General features: G+C 42.1%; 1 protein-coding gene across 2 annotated transcripts in view; it reads left to right on the top strand.

Annotated features, from left to right (window-relative positions):
• abca2 (ATP-binding cassette, sub-family A (ABC1), member 2) overlaps positions 1–19,594 on the top strand; it is a 417,188-nt gene that overhangs the window by 279,292 nt on the left and 118,302 nt on the right. For both annotated transcript variants that reach the window (XM_052036764.1, XM_052036762.1), the window contains exons 14-17: positions 1,911–2,084; positions 5,073–5,175; positions 8,901–9,015; positions 16,405–16,595. In XM_052036764.1, the coding sequence (XP_051892724.1) occupies positions 1,911–2,084; positions 5,073–5,175; positions 8,901–9,015; positions 16,405–16,595 (583 nt within the window). The remainder of the gene's footprint in view (positions 1–1,910; positions 2,085–5,072; positions 5,176–8,900; positions 9,016–16,404; positions 16,596–19,594) is intronic.

The following is a 19,594-nucleotide window of genomic DNA, read 5'->3' as shown; positions in this document are numbered from 1 at the left end:
GTATGCTTTTTGCCCTCGCATATTTTTCGTAGAATCTGTTCCTCACTCATACCGGATGCTGCATCCAATTTCAAGAGAGTTATCACAATGCACTCTTCTCATTTTAGTGTTTTCTGGGTGGCAGCTTTGTTAAGACTGTGCCAATCAGTTGGACCCTCAAGGAGCTGTGTTAGGCTGAGGGGCTGCCTGAGGAGAAGTGCCAGACCAGCACCAGGACCTCCTAGAAGCAATGCAACTATGAATGTGGCCCATTGAGGAATCATAGGCACAAAAAGACAGATGCTGTTTGAACCATGATTCAAGCAGCTCATGGTTCACGAGGCTTTTATTCAATATACATCTTGTGGAGTCACTTGGTTTGATGGGATGTAGGTGTTTGATGGTCTTGGTTGACTTGACTTGACTTTAAATAACAACCAGTTGAGTTGAGGAACCAATAGCTGTCCTGTGTCCATGGGAGTGTAACCCAGAGGGATCTGAGTGTCCCAATGCATGACCAGCAAAATTCTAGTTTGCAAAGAGAGCAAGTAATTAATAAAGCTTGCAGAATGTTATTTATTGTGAGGGAGATTGAATGCAAAAGTATGGAGGTTACGCTTCAGTTACACTGGGCATTGGTGAGACAACATCTGGAGTACTTTATGCAGTGATAGTCTTGTTATTTAAGAAAGGATGCTAATGCATTGGAAGCAGTTCACAGAAGGTTAGAGAAGTTTACCATACTAATACCTGGCATGGGTGGTTGTCTTGTGAGGAAAGGTTGGATAGACTAGGCTTGTCTCCCCTGGGGTTTAAAAGAGATTGAAATATGTAAAATTGCAAGAGGTCTTGGCAAGGTGGATATGCAGAGGAAGTTTCCTTTTGAGGGAGAAACTAGAAGGGAGTCACTGTTTAAAACGAGGTTTCCCCCATTTAAGGTGGCGAGGAAGTTTTTTTTTCCTCTGAGAGTGGTGAGTCTTTGGAACTCTCTTCCTCGAAGGACAGTGGAAACAAAGTCTTGGAATATTTTCAAGACAAGTAGAGAAATGCTTGATAACCAAGGGGAATGAAATTACTGGGGGAAGATGGGAATGTAATGTCATAGCTGATATATAATCATATCAGCTATGATCTTATTAAATAGTGGACCTGGCGTGAGTGGCTGACTAGGCTTTCTTGCTCCTAATTCATGCGTTTAATGTAGATGTTCATTGTTTAGCTGGGGTAAATAGAGATGACTATTAGGGGAAAGGACATAAATTCCATGCATCAGTAGATAATATAATTTAGTCATTAAAAAAGGGTTCTGAAATTTGCATATATCAGCTGTTCTGCATCAAGATAGGATGGGTGATGGCATTTAGCAAGATAATCACTGTCTATGGGGAGTATGTGTAAAAGAATTGTCAAATGGTTTGGAACAAACTGCCTCCTCAATAACATTCTTTGCATTATTTATATATGTTTTGTGCTCCTGATTTTAGTACACCTTCTAATGTCTGCCAACAAGAAAGAATAATTTTATTAAATAGTGGAAAAACCGGTGCCAACTAATTACATTACTAAACAATTGCACACACGAATGCCATTCAACATCTAAGAACGATTAGAATGAGAACCAAGGAAACCATCTCATCAGCCCTGGATTGTAAAATTACTTCTCATACATACATTGGGTTCAATCACCTCCAGGCATCTGATCACTGACTAGAACCTGGACCTGAATTTTGTAATCACAGCTACACCTGAAATCATTAAACAGACCATCCATAAATTGTGCACAGTTTCACTGAAATAATTTTAAAATATATTTTTCCTGTATATTTGTAAGGCGGTATGATTGTACCCGAATGTGATAGAAGCTCTGTTCCAATTCTGAGAAAAAAATTATGCTAAAAAGACAATGAAAATATTTATGTTTCATCCTCAAGGTGTAATATTTCAGACCAAGGAGGATGGCACTCTGCCTCCTCATGTCATGTTGAAGATCCGCCAAAACTCCAGCTTTACTGAGAAGACCAATGAGATCCGCAGGGCCTACTGGAGGCCAGGCCCAAACACTGGAGGGAGATTCTATTTCCTGTATGGGTTTGTTTGGATTCAAGGTGGGTCCACGGAAAATGTGGTGTGGCTTTTTAATCAAGTGTAGCCTGTTGAATTTCTGATCGGGGAAAGGAAATGAAACCTTTCTTCTATCTGTGTTTAATGGATCTTTTCAAACCACAAAACTGCCAATGTTTAATGCATGTCTGAGCATATTTCCAAGCATCAGTTGGAGACACAAGAGACTGCAGATGCTGGAATCTAGAGCAACATACAAAGTGCTGGCAAAACTCAGTGGGTCAGGCAGCACCTATGGAGGGAAATGGACGGTCGATGTTTCGGGTTGAGACCCTTCATCTGGACTGAGAGGGCGGAAATCCAGTTATAAAAAAGGTGGAGCAAGAGCTGGCAAGTGATAGATGGATCCAGGTGAGGGGGGAGATAGGCAGATGAAGGGGAGGGAGGGGGAGAGTGGGAATGATGTCAGGAGCTTGGAGGTGATAGGTAGAGGTGACAAAGGGCTGAAGATGACAGAATCTGATAGGAGACAGTGGTGGAGCATGGAATAAAGGGAGGGAGGTGGGGAGGGGAACTGGTGGGAGGAGTGTGTGGGTGATGGGCAGAAGGAGAGGGCATCAGTTAGTTGGTATGCTGTTTAAGGGCAATTTGTGTGATAATTGGGGAAAGTTAGCTTTTTTTTGGAGGAGAATGCAAATATTTCCACTCAAGTAGTTTTCATTCTTGGGTGTGGCTTAAATTTTCAAGTCTATTATTCATGGTGTAGCTACTGTTGTAAAATCCAAGAAGAAAATGTTGTGCCAGAAAAATTACCATGCACACAACATTTTGTGCATTCCAGAACAAAACGTTATCAAAACCGTGACTGTTAATTGTGCAGCATACACATTACCTGGCTTTCAATCTCTCTGTGTAGTTGACACAGATACCATTAGAGACCACTGGGCCAGCATAGTGACATCAAACAACAGTCTGATTAACTTTATTTGTATCCTTCTTTAACTCTGCATTGTTCATGATTACTCCTACAACCCTTCCCTGCCGATATTCATTCATCACCTCTTTCTCACTATCTATCGATTTATTTATTTATTTTTGTGACTTATGGTAGTTTTTATGTCTTACACTGTACTGCTGCCACAAAACAACAAATTTCACAACATATGTCAGTGGTAATAAACCTGATTCTGACCTTGACCAAGCTTATCTGATCAATTCCTCACCATATGCCACTCCTCTCCACTGGACTCCTCCAGTCATCTCCTCTCACTCTCTGAGACACTTACTCTTCAGATTCCACTCTCACAGAGGAAAGCTCTTTGTGTGCATTTGTGTGACAGATGCTTATCCCATCTCACGTGATGTTGCAACCTGTATGCCTCATGTGAAACTGGTGCTGGACCCCAGCTAGTGATGATTTGGCCCTAGTTTATGGGAATTTTTCAACCTGAATATAAAGAGATTTCTGCTAAGGTAGAATCTTCGACCACATTACTTAGATAATAAGAACTGAGGTCTCAAAAGTTAGAGGGCATAGACTGAGGGTAAGGGAGTGAGAGGTTTAGGGGGGATCTGAAGAAGGACCTTTTCATCCAGAAGGTTGTTGAAATCTGGAATGCACTGCCTGAGGGAAAAACGGGTATAGTCACAATATTTAAGAAGCATCCAGACCGGCATTTGAATAAAAGATCATGGGCCAAGTGCTGGTAAGTATAAATGGATGCTGGAATGTCAGCATGAACACAGTGGGCTGAGGGGCCTGTTTCTCTGCTGTATGACTCTGAGCACTAAGTGACAATGCATGTTGGTTAATGGCATTTTTTTTCCCATGTCTGCTCTCTGGTGAAACTTTGAACTGGTGCAGAGTTTAAGATGTGAACATTAATTACTGTTTTTGTTTTAACGTTCCATTTATACCGATCTTCTTCCTTTGACCACATGGCTTGTCGTGTTCTTTCTTGTATTCCTTCAGTACATTTTTATCCACCTACTGTCTCACGTCATCACCTCTGCTGTTTAGCACACTCCTGTTTTATATTCCAAACACTTTGCTGGTCATGCTGCTTCTCTTTCTATTTTTACTTGTGGGTCACTGCAGGTTTACAGGGTTTTTTTTTTGCAGTCTTACTGGAAGCTGGCATGACGTCTCCCTAATATAAAAACCAAAAATGCTCTAAACACTCAGCAAGTCGGGCAGCATCTGTGGAAATAGAAACAGTTAATGTGTCAGATCCAGAGCTCTTTATCAGGGTCGTGGACCTGAACTATTAACTGTTTCCCTTTGTACAGGTGCTTCCTGACCTTTTGAGTGTTCCAGCATTTTCTGATTTTATTTTGGATTTCCAGCATCTGCAATTTTTGGCTTTCATGACTTCTCCCTAGTCCTCTGACAATCTAGCAAATTTGTAATTGTTAATATATAACCTACTTGTTGTTGAATCAGCTGGGCACCAGTATGAGATGTAAGCAGCAATTTTTCAAGGAAGCTGAGCATTGAACTTCAGTACAGTTGGCTATTTGACCTTGAAACCTCAGTCCTTTCTCTGCATTATGACAACACAGTTGCATTGGATGTATTTGCAGGAGGAATTGAGATCTTAACTCACTTTCCCATTACCTCACGTCTTGCCTATCATTATGTCCTTTACACTTTTTTTTGGACAGTTTTCCCATCTGACACCTTGAATACATGGGACCTCTCGTGGGTTAAAGTCATGTTAAAGTCACAGCTATGGTTTCTTAACTCATTGAGCCACCTTAATGGATCTGGGAAATTATAAAATTGCATGATCCTTGTTCATTAATAAAACATTGTATTGTTTATATATAAGACAACAATTTTATATCAGTACAAGTTGTATTTTTTAAGTTTTAATTTGATTGGAAGTTGAGCATAATTCTTTTTCCATCAATGGTGTATTTTTCCATTGAACGTTCAGCCACTTCTGTTTACACTATGTTCTCCTGCAACTGTTAGCTGATATAGAGTGATGTTATTTTAAGGTTAATGTACCCTATTTCTTCCATTCTAGATATGATGGAACGGGCCATTATCAATACATTTGTGGGCCATGATGTGGTGGAGCCTGGGAACTATGTCCAGATGTTCCCCTACCCCTGCTACACCAGGGATGAGTAAGTATGCGTACAATGATAGTCCAGGGAATTACTGACCAGTGAGCCTTACGTCTGTGGTGGGCAAGCTGTTGGAAAGCATTCTTAGAGATAGGATCTGTGAGCATTTAGAGAATTATGGTCTGATCAGGGACAGCCAGTATGGCCTTGTGAAGGGCAGATCATGTCTCACAATCCTGATAGGGTTCATTGAGGAGGTGACCAGACAGATTGATGAGGGTAGTGCAGTAGATGTGATCTACATGGATTTTAGTAAGGTGTTTGACAAGGTTCCACATTGTAGGCTTCTTCAGAAGGTCAGAGGGCATGGGATCAAGGGAAGCTTGGCCGTGTGGATTCAGAATTGGCTTGCCTGTAGAAAGCAGAGTGTTGTGGTGGAGGGAGTGCATTCAGAATGGAGGGCTGTGACTAGCGGTGTCCCACAAGGATTGGTTCTGGGACGTCTACTTTTCGTGATTTTTTATTAATAACTTGGATGAGGGTGTAGAAGGGTGGGTTGGCAAGTGTGCAGACAACACAAAGGTGGGTGGTGTTGTAGATAGTGTGGAGGATTGTTGAAGATTGCAGAGGGACATTGATAGGATGCAGATCTGGGCTGAAAAGTGGCAGATGGAGTTCAATTGGGAGAAGTGTGAGGCGGTACACTTTGGAAGGACAAACTCCAAGGCGGAGTACAAAGTTAATGGTAGGATTCTGGGTAGTGTGGAGGAGCAAAAGGATCTGGAGGTTCTTATCCACAGATCTCTGAAAGTTGCCTCAGAGGTGGATAGGGTAGTTAAGAAAGCTTATGGGATGTTGGCATTCATAAGTCGTGGGATCAAGTTTAAGAGCCGCGAGGTAATGATGCAGCTCTACAAAATTCTGGTTAGACCACACTTGGAGTACTGTCCAGTTCTGGTTGCCCCATTATAGGAAGGATGTGGAAGCATTGGAAAGGGTGCAGAGGAGATTTACCAGGACGCTGCCTGGTTTAGAGAGTATGTGTGGAGAGCCGAAGGGCCTGTATTGTGCTGTACTGTTCTATGATTCTGTGTGTGGGAGAGGGGGAATAATTTAAATTAGAATGACTCAGATGGTTAAATATAAGATGGGCAGTATTCATGATTAAGATGAATGGGTAGATAAAGATGTAAATATTAAAAATATAGAAACTGTGTGGGTAAATGCAACTTAATCTTTTGTTAACATGAAGAGTAACATTAATTGAGTCAAATGCTTTTTTTGTAAGTTTCCATGTGTATAATTAATACAGTTTTAAAATCTTGCTCAAAGCCAATGTTTTTTGAGGGAAATATTTACCCTTTTTACATGAGAGAATTTTTAAAAATAATAACCAGTTGTAGATAAGGGCCCAATAGTTTGTTCCCATTGAGCACCTCACAGTCTGTGATGTGAGCTGGATTTCTTTCCTTGCCTCCTAGCTGCACTTTGTGCATTGCAGTTTTCTGGAAATGCAAATAAATAAAGGGTCAAAATAGCAAAAAAGAAACTGCTGGAGGAACAGTGAGTCAGACAGCATCTGTGGAGGCAGAGGGATGGTCATGTGAAAAACTGAACCAATAGTACATCTCCATAAACAAAGAGATTTAAGGATGGAGAAAGAAATAGTGTGAGGGGCAGTTCAGTAAAAAAGAGGAGTAAAGATAAGGAAAAGAAAAGTCGATGAAGAGGTAGAGAAAGTTGATTAGTAAAAGTATATTTTTTTTCTTACTTTATAATTTGAAGGACCTCTAAGAACCATTTATCACCTTCAGGAGTGAGATTAGTGTTTCATTCCTGAGCACCCAGGATGGAGTGCCATCTCATGACACAAGCCTCTCATTAACAGGATGCTAACACTGTGGTTGTTAAGTAATATTTACAGCAGATGTGAGTCAAGTTCTGGGGGATGTTGACGATTAGATCATGATTCTCCAAGACGAAATGCTGGATGGCACAAGCCCAGTAACTTGCAATGTTTGACAGTACCTGCACATCTATTCCACGCTGCACATTGCTTCATGGATGGAATTGTTTCATGAGCTGGAATTAGACTTCTGCAGAGATCAGAAGCAAAAACATGGTTAACGCCTTTTGCTTCTGCAGGGAGCACAATTAATTAAATTTGGCAACTCAGCTGCTTTAGTCTACAGAAGAGTTGTTTCTTTCAGCTTCTCCTAAAATGTGACGTGCTCTGATGGAAAGACTGGAGGAAGGCATTCATCTCGCTTATCGACAACTGGTTTTGTGCTCCTCATTATAAATATCTCTTGCAACCAATTCGAGAAAGTGTGAAAGCCACAAATACAGCTTTTCCGTAATTCAATTTAACCTACCAAAGAAATAGTACAATTTAAATAAACTGCACAGCATATGGAACCCCAAGGAACAATTTGAAGCTGTATCAACGTGCAGTGAATCCAATTGCTTATCATAACTACAACTCTGTCTTCATTCAGGCAAGTGAGCAAGACAGTCTTGCCTACGCTCTTTCTAAGTGATTGCCTAATTTAGAAATATAGCACCGTCAGGATGTGCAATGTAGTGTAAAATAAAAGTGAGTGGATTCAAGAGTAATCATTGGAGAAGGGCACAGGGAAGACTGTTCTGCTCTTTCTGCTGAAAGCTCAGCTGTGGTTGGGGAAAGTTGGAAAGTTGATTGCCTACTAATAGTATATCAAGCTGTAGGTCCTGATTAAGTAAAAATTACGCCCTACCCAACCTTCAACCCATTGGCTGACACAATAATGTAGATTTTTATTAGTTTAATTAAAATAATCAGTTGCTTTCCATATAATGCTGGAATGTTTATTGCTTGTACGTGTTGGTAGCTACAATAGGATAAATAATACGGTGAGTGTATTGTTTACAGTTTGGTCTCCTTATCTAAGAAATGATGAACTTACCATAGAGGAAATGTGTTGAAGATTCATAGAGTGTTTCCAGGGATGGCAGGTTTGCTGTTTGAGGAGGGATTGAGGAGACCGGGACTGTAATCTCTGGAGTTTAGAAGAATGAGAGATCACATCGAAACCTACAAGATTCTTACGGGGCTTGGTAGGCGAGCTGCAGGGAGGATGTTTCGCTGGTTGTGGTGTCTAGCACCAAAAGCGTGGTTTCAGAATGAGCTTGGGGTTATTTAAGGCTGGCAGGAGGAGATGTTTCTTCACTCAGAGGATGGCAAACCTTTGGAATTCTTTACCCCGGGGAACTGTGGCTTAATCGTTGTGCTCTTTCAAAACAGAGCTTGGTAGATATCTGGCATCGAAGGAATCAAGGGATATGGGGATAGTGCTGGAAAATGATGATGAGGTGGAAGATCAGCCATGGTCTTGATAAATGGTAGAGAAGAGAGAAAGGCCAGATGGCCCACACCTCCAGTGTTCTTGTGTATAAATATTGGTTGACAATGATTTTAATCATGCTCATTAAAAAGCTATCACCATGAGAAACACAATGATGCTGGAGGAACTCAGCAGGCCAGGCGGTATCCGTGGAGAAAAGCAGGCAGTCAACGTTTCGGGTCAGGACCCCGAAGCGTTCTGATGAGGGGTACTGACCCAAAGCATTGACTGCCTGCTTTTCTCCATGGATGCTGCCTGGCCTGCTGAATTCCTCCAGCAGCATTGTGTTTCTCATCTAGATTCCAGCATCTGCAGTCCTTTGTTTCTCTAAAAAGCCATCACCATTTTTTTCCTCAGAAACAGTTGTTCAAATGAAAAATATTCTGTTCCCTTTTTCTCCAGCTTTCTGTTTGTGATTGAGCACATGATGCCCCTCTGTATGGTTATATCGTGGGTGTACTCGGTGGCCATGATGATTCAGCACATTGTCGCTGAGAAAGAACACAGGCTAAAAGAGGTGAGGTTTGACGGGAGTCAGGTAAAGATCTTTTCTGGTTTACTTTAAGGAGTCAAAATCCCTTTTTTGTTTTGGTGTGAATTTACTTAATGGAACACAACATCACACCAGACGTTTCCTCTGGAAAGGAAGTTAGAATTGACTTAAAAATGAACACCTAGAAATAGTCTGAGCTATTATGGAGCATCCCTCATAAGATGGCTCTATAACAGACTATTTCTAAGTGTCCATTTTTAACTTTCAGGATAGTTACCATCAGATATTTATTACTGCCAAATCCGTTGGGAGAATCCAAATCAGAGGAAAGGAATGCAAAGCATTGTACTTCCTCAAGGCACTGGAAACATACTGGCAATCCTCCAACTTCACTGGAAGGATAAATGTCAGCGTCCTCTCCCAGGCCAATATTCCCCATCGCTTAAATTATAAATACACTCAATCCGCTCCATTGGGCAGGCCATGTCCTTTGTGTGACTCACACCAGACTCCTGAAAAGAAACCCTATCCCAAGCTCTGTCATGGAAAGGGATTATCAAACGAACAAAGAAAACAATTCAAGAGTGTGACCAGAGCCTCCCTGAAGTAATGCAATACCCCCCACTGACTCTCAGGAATGCCTGGCCCATGACAGCTCAAAGTGGAAACGAAGAATTTAGGGTGGTATTGAGAGCCTTGAGTCCACGTATCAGGAGCGCACGGAAGCCCGGCATAATTGGTGGAAAGAATGCACCACCTCACCAATCTCCCCCTTCTGCACCATCTGTGGAAGAGTGTACGTTTGGCTTCAACAGTCACCTCAGAGCCCATAAAAATGCAGTGGAACCAAGTATTACTCAGTCCCAAGGCACTGCCTGAGAAGATACTTGTCTGTTTTGCCTTCTTGCTCAGTTCCCCACCAATGTCTCCCACTTTTTTCTGTTCAAACCTATGCAGAGCTGTACAACTTACAGATCATAAATGAGAAGTCCTTTGTTCCTGAAGCTTTTGCTGATGCTTCATCAAATTAATATTTGATTCAAGAGTTCATACTTCATAAAGACCATTTCAAATTGGTTTTAAATAATATCCATTATCATTTCTAATCATATGGACAAAGAAATTAGGAGCAAGAGGAGGCTGCTTGATACCTCAAGCCTGCTCTGCCATGTAATAAGATTGTTGTTGGTCAAACACTCTAATTTTTACATGTTTTGTAATAGATTTACACTTATTTAATTTGATTCAAATTGAATGATCACCCACATTTCTTGCCCACTGATGAATCAAGTTCATCTTGTCCCAGGCCCTGTCATTTGGTCAGAACCAAGTGTCAACATTGCTATTTTTCTGAACTTTGACTGTATTTAGAGATTGCATTCAAATGTTCCATTAGCAATCCAACCCACTACGGGTTAGGAACATATGGGTTAGGAAGTTGTGGGCACGCTATGTTGGCGCCGGAAGTGTGGCGAAACTTGCGGGCTGCCCCCAGAACACTCTACGCAAAAGATGCATTTCACTGTGTGTTTCGATGTACATGTGACTAATAAAGATATCTTAATCTCTTAAGAGATATGATTACCTCCAATCAATCAGAACAGCCAGCAAAATTAGCACATTTGCTTTAAGTAGCTGATAAGATGCTCTTAAAAATTAAAAGTTCTCAACCTAATCCTTATGCCCACAGCTCTGCTCTAAAATGTAAATACTTACTTTGTTATCATTGTCATTTGAGCCAGATATGGCTCAGTTTTAGCACTGGAGCAAAAAATGAACTGCTGGGTTGGGATCCTGCATCAAGACTTGAAACATCAACCATCCCTCTACCTCCACAGATGGTGCCTGGTCTGCTGAGTTTCTCCAGCGATTTGTTCTTTTGCTCCAGATTACAGCATCTGCAGTCTCTTGTATCTTAGTTGTAGCGCTGTTGGTGGTGAGTCTAGGTGTAGTGGATTCAAATGCTGCTTCAATATTTGAATAGAATATCTTGATTGACACTCCATTGGATTACAAGTAGTGAGCTGGCCTATCATAGGGACATTCTCTGAATGAGATATTAAACTGAGATCCCATCTTCTTTCTCAGAAAGCAAATGATCTCATGGTTATCTTTAAAAGAAGTAAAACAGGTTCTTCCTCCTTGTCCGATTAGTATTTCTGTCTCAACCAATGCACAATACAAACTGTCTGGTTATTTTTGCTGTTTATGATACTTCATTATATGCAAAGCAGCTGATGCATTTTCACACATCACAACACTTCAGAAGAAGTCCATTGGCTGTCAAGCACTTTGGGATGTACTGAAATCCTGCAAGCTTTTCTTTTCGTTACATAACTCATCAGAGGAACAGCCTTGGTGTAGCTTTCTGATGAGTGGGACGGTGGTGCAGCTGAGAGAGCTGCTGCCTCTCAACTCCCACTACTCCGATTCGATCCTGATCTCGGGTGCTGTCTGTGTTGACCTTGCATGTACTCCCTGTGTCCATGTGAGTTTCCACCAGGTGTTCCAGTTTCCTTACAATCCCAATGCCATGTGTGTTAGTAGGTTAATTCGCCATTGAATATTGAGGCAGGGTAGGGAATAGGTTACCAGGAAGGAAGTGGGGAAATGGGATTCAGGGGATTGTTTTGAGAACCACCATAGATCTGATGGGCCAAGCAGCCTCTTTCTATGTCCTAGGGAAAATAAATACAAGTCTTATGCCTTTCATTTTTCTCCATCACAGCAGAGGACATTTACTTTGAAATACTCAGGAAAGCTACTACTACTGGCTCCATTTCCAATTACCCCACGCCCTACTATTCCTCCTGGCGTTTTCCCAAATTTACGAATTCAGTTGCCAGATGGCAAGGAAGTGCTGAACCTTGTACCTAACCCACACCCCACTGCTCAGCTGTACTCCTCCATTCCCATTTCATGCCCAGCTCACTGCCTGCTTCCCAACCCACCCTGCCTCAAACACACCTCTCTACTTCAAGAATCCTTGATATCTTCTTGCCCGGACATCAATGCGTCACTGCTCAGGCCTGGAATCAGTACATCTTGAGCTTCCAATTGCATGCTGTTTCAACTCTCCTCCCCACTCCCACACCGACCTGTCTATCTGTCTGCTTTCTCCATTGCTACAGTGAGGTCAAATGGAAATTAGAAGGACAACATTTTGTATCCCGCTTGGCTAGCTTACAATGCAATAGTGTGAGCTGTGAATTTCCCAATTTCAGGTAACCCACACCCCTGGTGTTCTCGCACAGACCCACCTGTCCCCCTGGGTTTGTTCTCCCTGTGTTCACCTTTCCCATTATTCCCCCTCCCTCCCCCCCCAATCTGGTTTCACCTATCACTTACCAGCCTCCTTCCTCTTCCCACTCAGTCCTGATGCAGAGTCTCGACCTGAAACGTCGACATCTGTTGCCTCCACAGATGCTGCTTGCCCTGCTGAGTTCTTCCAGCGTTCTGTTTTGTTTTTATTTTCAGAGTGTGTGCTGCTGATTCTCAGCTTCAGCCTTTGGCCAAATCTGGGCAATTATGGTTTCCTCCATCACTAGAGCTGCTCTGACCCTTCCTAAACTTCCAACTGATACACCTGATGCATCATTGGTTCTCCATTTCTCGCTGGGCTCCATCCCATCCTTGTATTCTTCTTTTTCAGACCCACAGATGCTTCACTGTATCACAGGATGTTATAATGTTGGGATGGCGTGAAGCAGTACAAATTAGTCCCTCTCCCATGCTCTCTTTATCCATAGCCCTGCAAACTCTGCCCAATGTTACGACTAAATATATTCTCATCACCTTTACAGTCAGTTCTTGATTGCAACAAAACGCTATGTTGAGAAGTCTCCTGGTCTCGTGTGTGTGTGTGTGTGTGTGTGTGTGTGTGTGTGTGTGTGTGTGTGTGTGTGTGTGTGTGTGTTTGTGTGTGTGTGTGCATATGTCTGTGTGTGTGTTGTTAATGCCAGTTACCTAAAATCTGTGTCATCTGGTTCCTGGCTCTTCTGCCCTGGGAAGCAAGTTTATCCCTGTGCGCTGTTTCATGCCCCTTCATCTCCGCTAATGTATGTCATTTTGTCATCAGCGTAACCTGCAACCAGCACTGTTAACCCCTGCTGTATTCAGTGCACTTTACTGCTTGCTGCAAATATTAGAATGGAAATGGAGTAAGTCAGTGAAGATATGTTTGTGAGGTATACTAGGATGATGAGAAAGTGGAACCCAAGGAGAAACTAAGATGCAGAGAGGCAAGTAAAATCTTGAGCCCGTGAAACAGACGTGTGAGAGCTAGCCTAGCTGAACCAAGAAAATCGCAGAATTGGAAAGTGGGCCACATCACAGACGCACTTACAGCTGCAGAGACTTGTATGCTTAATTATTATTTAATGTCATGTGACATTCATTCATTTTTTTTAACCTTTACTTCAATAGCTGGTTTATTACACAATAGCAGCTATTAGAACAAATCGTTTTATGAGTAAATATAATCTCAGTTTAATCTTGACAGTGTCATGACTGAAAAACATAGCCCCTGTAATCAACATGGAATGGCTCATTTTGTTTGAGCTTAGGAAATTGACTTTAAGTAGATATAAATTAACAATGAAAAAGCATATTTTCTGTAAGTGAGAACCTTGTAGTCATGGTATTACAGAACTGATGTGCTGTACACTTAAAATTGAATCATTAGTTTAAAAGCATTTGCAATGTCCATCTGAGCTATAATAGCAAATTAAAATGAGTACAATATAAAATCATAATGAACCTGAAATATTAAATTAAAGGATACCATTCAAAAGTATCATGGTAAGAACAACACTTTGATAAAATAGACTAAAAGGGAGTTAAACTTTAATTCAAGCAGTATAACTTTTAATTCATTCCCAACTGAAGATACAGACTTGTATCATCTTGCTACAATAGTGCACTAGTCCCGAGGTTGGTGTTTCAATCCATACTAAGTCAACCAGACTACATCTATGTGCCAACTGGATGTAGTATAAGTTATCCCTAAAGAAATGTAAATGTCGTCAGAGTTACCAATTGCACTGTGTTGGTTTGTGTCTGCACAAATTAGAAAATATAATAGAAGTGTCCTTAAATCTGATCATTTTTCAACTAAATGCTATTAATATGTTAAAATATGGTTCCACTGCCATCATCCAGCTATTACACAAACAGGTTCTCCATCAACTACAAATGAAAGTGACATCTGTACTCCCTTGAATATGTTCTCTAACAGGAGGTAGGGAAGAGGTTTCTTTAACTTGGTTTGGTCTGGGTTTCTTTCTTTCTTCTCTCCCACCCCAACCTCCCTTCCTGCTCTTCTTTAGCCAAGAAGCAGGACGTGAAACATCTCGGTGTTCCATGCCACACTGTGTAACTTATTGGGAGAGCAGTCTCTTTAGGGTGAAGGAAATTATTGACTTGCTACGTTCTACTGTCACAACAAACTCAGTCACAATCTAAGTTATACCCTGCTCTCTCACTTCTGGAGAATTTAACTCATAGGCTCATAGAATTACATGGCAGAGAGGAAACAATTTGGCTTGCTATCACTGTACTAACTCATTGAAAATGCTAACCAATAGTTATAAGTTGTGTCCTTTTCCATGTTGTTCCTTGTTGACAATGAACTTCAGGATTTGTGGTGTACAGCCACTACATACTATTGAGGGCAGCAGCCTGGGATGTGTATATGCTCCAATGTAAACTGTGCCACTTAGAAAGTGCACTTTTATAATGACACCAGAGGAGGCCAGTCAGCCCATCTTGTCTGTACTGGTTCCCAACATAGCAATCCTACCAGTCTCATTCCCCCTCATCCTCATTCCCTGCAGTCCTGCAAATTATTCTCTCTTATTTGCCCACCAATATCACTTTTAGGATTTCATTGCTATCTATCTACACTAAGGAGTAATTTAAAGTACTAAACCAGCACATCTTTGGGATGTGGGAGGAAACCGGAGCACCTGGAGGAAACACATGCAGTCACAGGAAGAACGTGCAAACTCCACACCGACAGCATCTGATGTTGGGATCGAACCCGGTTGCCCGGAGCTGTGAGGCAGCGGCACCAACTGCTGTGCCACCACACTGTCCCACAAATTATAACGTGACGTTCTACTGTCATAAATGACAAGAAAATCCATGGATGCTGAATGCAGGAATGAAAACAGCAAGTAGGAAAGAGAAAAGACAAGTTTTGGGGGACTGCCAGACATTAGGGCCAGGATCATATGTCCCATTGTTCTCTTTTGGTGTTTGATTGATCTGTTATCTATTTTCAACAGCTTTATACAGTTCTGTCAGTGTAATATCATGTTACTCGATTTATTAAGCTATGAGACACAAATGCCTATATTATCAAAGTGCCTTTCTGAGTGAGTTAATAGACACCTAACAGCTAATAGAGAAATAGAAATAGCAGATGAGGCATTGTGGCTTTGTTTCAACCACCTACACTAACTTTAGTAGAAAGCATCCTACATACTCCTGCACAATACATTACTATGTATGTATAGTTACTCAACAACGATAGATTTAGTAATTTGAAAGGAATCAGAATCAGGTTTATTATCACTGATGTATGTTGCGAAGTTTGTTGTTTTGCAGCAGCAGTACAATGCAAGACATAAAAATTACTTTTAGTTACAAAAATACATGAATTGTGCAAAAGTGGAATAACGAGGTAGTGTTCATGGGGTCATGGAACGTTCAGGAATCTGATGGCGGAGGGGAAGAAATGTTGAGTGTGGGTCTTCAGGCTCCTGTACCTCCTCCCCGATGGTAGTAACGTGAAGAGGGCATGTCCTGGATAGTGAGGGTCCTTAATGATGGATGCCGCCTTCTTGATGCAACCTTCTTTAAAAAAAACTCAAACGTGCTGATTTTTGTTTACGATCAGTTAACCAAAAAAAGATTCACAAACTTTAAAATAAATATGAAAATGTAAGAAAGAGAAGCAGGACCTAGGCCCAAGGGCTCTCAAAACAGGACTGGGCCCACAATGTCTAAAAATCTATTGCTTTTAGCTTCCCAACAGCCTCTCAAGGGCAGTGGATTCTGAAAGTTCACAGCCTTCTGATCTCACTTCTAATTGTGTGATTCCTAGTCCTATACTACCTGAGAAACAGCCGCTCAGAATTCAGCCCATCATTCCCGATACCCTGTCTATGCACATATACGTGTCATCTAAATGTGAGCATTAAGATAGCACACGGTACAATACTGTACCTCTTTACTGAAAGCAAATGCAATTAGCCATATCCAGATTTTCAGTTAACCCCATGCAGGGGTCAACATCTTTAGAAAGATATTTTTGTTTTGATTGACATAAAGGAGATGAAGTTTAATTGTTTCTAGATGAGCCAAGGTAAATAACCTGACTCTCTGCCAATTACCTTCCACTTCTTCCAGGTCATGAAGATGATGGGGTTGAACAATGCAGTCCACTGGGTGGCTTGGTTCATCACAGGCTTTGTACAGCTCTCGATCTCTGTAACTGCTCTGACGGGTATCCTGAAGTACGGCAAAGTTCTAATGCACAGCGATCCCTTTATAATATGGCTGTTTCTTACAATCTATGCCATTGCTACCATCATGTTCTGGTGAGTTAAATTGCTATACATTAGGTAGAATTATAGACTCTTCAGATTCAAGGACTGCCATGTATCTCAGTCATAGTATGGCACTAATTATACTCCCCCATCTTTCTGCAGCCTCCCAAGGTCGATGATTAATCCATTCTAAATGTCTAATGTGCCACAGAATTTTATAAATTCACAAAGTGGTACATGATTTCATGGCACACAGCATTCATCTTAATGTTAGCAATATATTATTTCTCCAGCTAATGGTATTAACTGAATTATTCATCATTTCCATATGCCAGTCGTAGCAACGGCAGGCTCTTCAGCTTTTGAGTCGACTCTACTTTCAGTTACATTGTGGTTGATCTGACTCCACTTTTGCATTCTCGTGCCTACTTCCTTTGATGTCTAACAACAATATATTTTGATTTTGGTCTTGATACCTCCAACCTAATGAGAGAGAGTTCCAAATTTCTACCACCTCTAATGTGAAAATATGCACCCTGATTCCCCCCCCCCCCCCCACCCAAGTGGTCTGGGACTGTTTTTAGGATTATGTCGCCTTCATCTTGATCTCCTTCAACAGAGAAAATAATCTATCCATTCCACCTATAAAATCCTTCCACTACTTTGAAATCCTGGTACAAATTTCCCCACAACCTCCTATATTCTGCAGAATATAAAGTAAGTAAAACAGTGTTCTGGATTTGATAGACAGGAGATTACTAGAACATCTCAATGGGAATATTATAGGGCAGTGAATACTGCATTGAAATTAGTAATGATAAATTATTGGAAAAGTTAGTGGTGGTTAAGCTTGGTTTGAGTAGGTGATGAAAGAAGCCAAGTGGGTAATCCTTTCTCTTCATGTTATCCTCGAGGAAGAGCTGAGTCTCAATTAATGATGGTCACACAGCATGGAAACAGGCCCTTCAGACCACCAAATCTGTGCTGGCCATCAAGCACCCTTTTACACTAATCCCATTTTATTCTCCCCACGTTCCCAGTGGCTTCCCCCAAATTCTACTGCTCACTTGCACACCAGGGGCAATTTACAGTGGCCAATTAACCCACCAACTTACAAATCTTTGGATGTGGGAGGAAGCTGGAGCACCCGGAGGAAACAAACATGGTCACAGGAAGAAATGCAAACTTCACACAGATGGTACCAGAGGTCAGGGTTGAACCCAGGTCTCTGGCGCTGTGAGGCAGCTGCACCACCACCTGTGCCACTGTGGCTGCCCACTCCCTCATTCCGATCCTGAGCCCCTGTTGCTAATTGAATTCCTTTCCTTCCTATTACCATCCCACTCTTTACGTTTCTGCTGTGCTGAGCTGGGAAATCTCCATGTGGGGGACTAATGGCCATCTATCACAACCTGTTTGCATTTTACTGCATTGTGTCACTTGGTTTTCCTCAGTATAGACATGTAACTCATGAGTAATGTTTAATGTGCACTTTGTACTTCATTATCAGGGATGGGTAGTTTCAGGTGTCAGGTACCCGAGCAGTGCACCTGTTGCATGTGTTGCAAGTATCAGCAGAATTTCGCTCTGGGAAGAAGTGATGCTTTACCCCAATCTTGTTCTTGCATAATGCCTTAACTTGTGCATTTTCTAGCAGGTACTCAAATGATGTGAAGAGAAGAAATCTGTTCCAATGCTCCCCTTCACTTACAAGCCCACAGGCATAGACACCCACCACCAAGCATATCTTCCCCTCCGCACCTCTTTTTGCCTTTCACAGGGACTGCTCTCTCTGCGATTCCCTAGTTCACTTCTCTTCCACCCCTACCCACCCATCCATCCCGGTCCCACCCCGGGAACTTTCCACTACCCCTGCCACAGGTGCAACAACTGCCCCTACACCACCTCCATCCAGGGATCCAAACAGTCCTTTCAGGTGAGTCAGAGATACACCTGCACCTCCTTTAATATCATCTATTGCACTCAGTGCTCCAAGCGTGGCCTCCTCTACATTGGTGAGATCAAACGCAGACTAGGTGACTGTTTCGCAGAACACCTGCGCTCTGTCCGTAACTGCGACCCGCATCTCCCCGTTGCCGGTCACTTCAACTCCCCCTCCCACACTGTCACTGATATGTCAGTCCTCGGCCCCCTCCACTGCCAGGAGGATTCCAAGCGCAAACTGGAGGAGCAGCACCTCATTTTCCATCTTGGAACCTTTAGCCTAACGGCATGAACATTGAATTCTCCGACTTTAAGCAATCCCCACAAACCCCTCCCCAGCACGCTTCTTCTCTTCTTCCCTTTCCTAGACTCTTTTCTTCTACCTTTTTTTTCCTTTCTCTCCTTAACTTTGACCTGTCCCCCGGTGGATCTGCTCCCCTCCTCCCCCGCACCTGCCTATCACTATCTCTTACCTGTATCTATCACCCTGTGCCCAGCCCGCCTCCCCTCTTGTGTCCACCTATCACTGCTCTGCTTTTCCCTCCTAAATATTGGGCTTCCCCTTTTCCTATCTTCAGTCCTGAAGAAGGGACCTGACCCGAAACATTGATTGCCTGCTTTTCTCCACGGCTGCTGCCTGGCCTGCTGAGTCCCTCCAGCATCAATGTGTTTTTCATCAGCACAGACACTAATTACACCACAAACCCTTTCACTTCTCCAACATAACCTTGTGGTGGGTGGCTCTTTTTGACAAGCGATTGATGTTGGCTATTTATCAGCCAGAAATATGCACTTCAGGGTACTTCTTACAGTGTAGTAAGCACACTGGCTATTAAGGCAGAGTCAGCTGTCCAATCAGCTCTTGGTAGCTTGTTAAGATCTGATTACCTTGGTTGCTTAATCCTCTGCTGACGTTCAGAGTTTGACATTTGGTGTTTTGATGTCAATGCTGAATAAATGAGGTGCAGCCTCTACTCAATGTGACTTATGTTCATTTCGCATTAAAATTGCATTCATGATTACTTCTGTCCTGCTAAAGTAGTTGGACGAATTTATTGAAGGACAGCAGGCCAGAATAAAGCAATAGAAACTATATCTACTGTTCC

The sequence above is a fragment of the Pristis pectinata genome, chromosome 23, assembly GCF_009764475.1.
Source record: "Pristis pectinata isolate sPriPec2 chromosome 23, sPriPec2.1.pri, whole genome shotgun sequence".
In the NCBI taxonomy this organism is placed as follows: domain Eukaryota; kingdom Metazoa; phylum Chordata; class Chondrichthyes; order Rhinopristiformes; family Pristidae; genus Pristis; species Pristis pectinata.
This window is presented reverse-complemented; position numbering and strand designations above follow the sequence as displayed.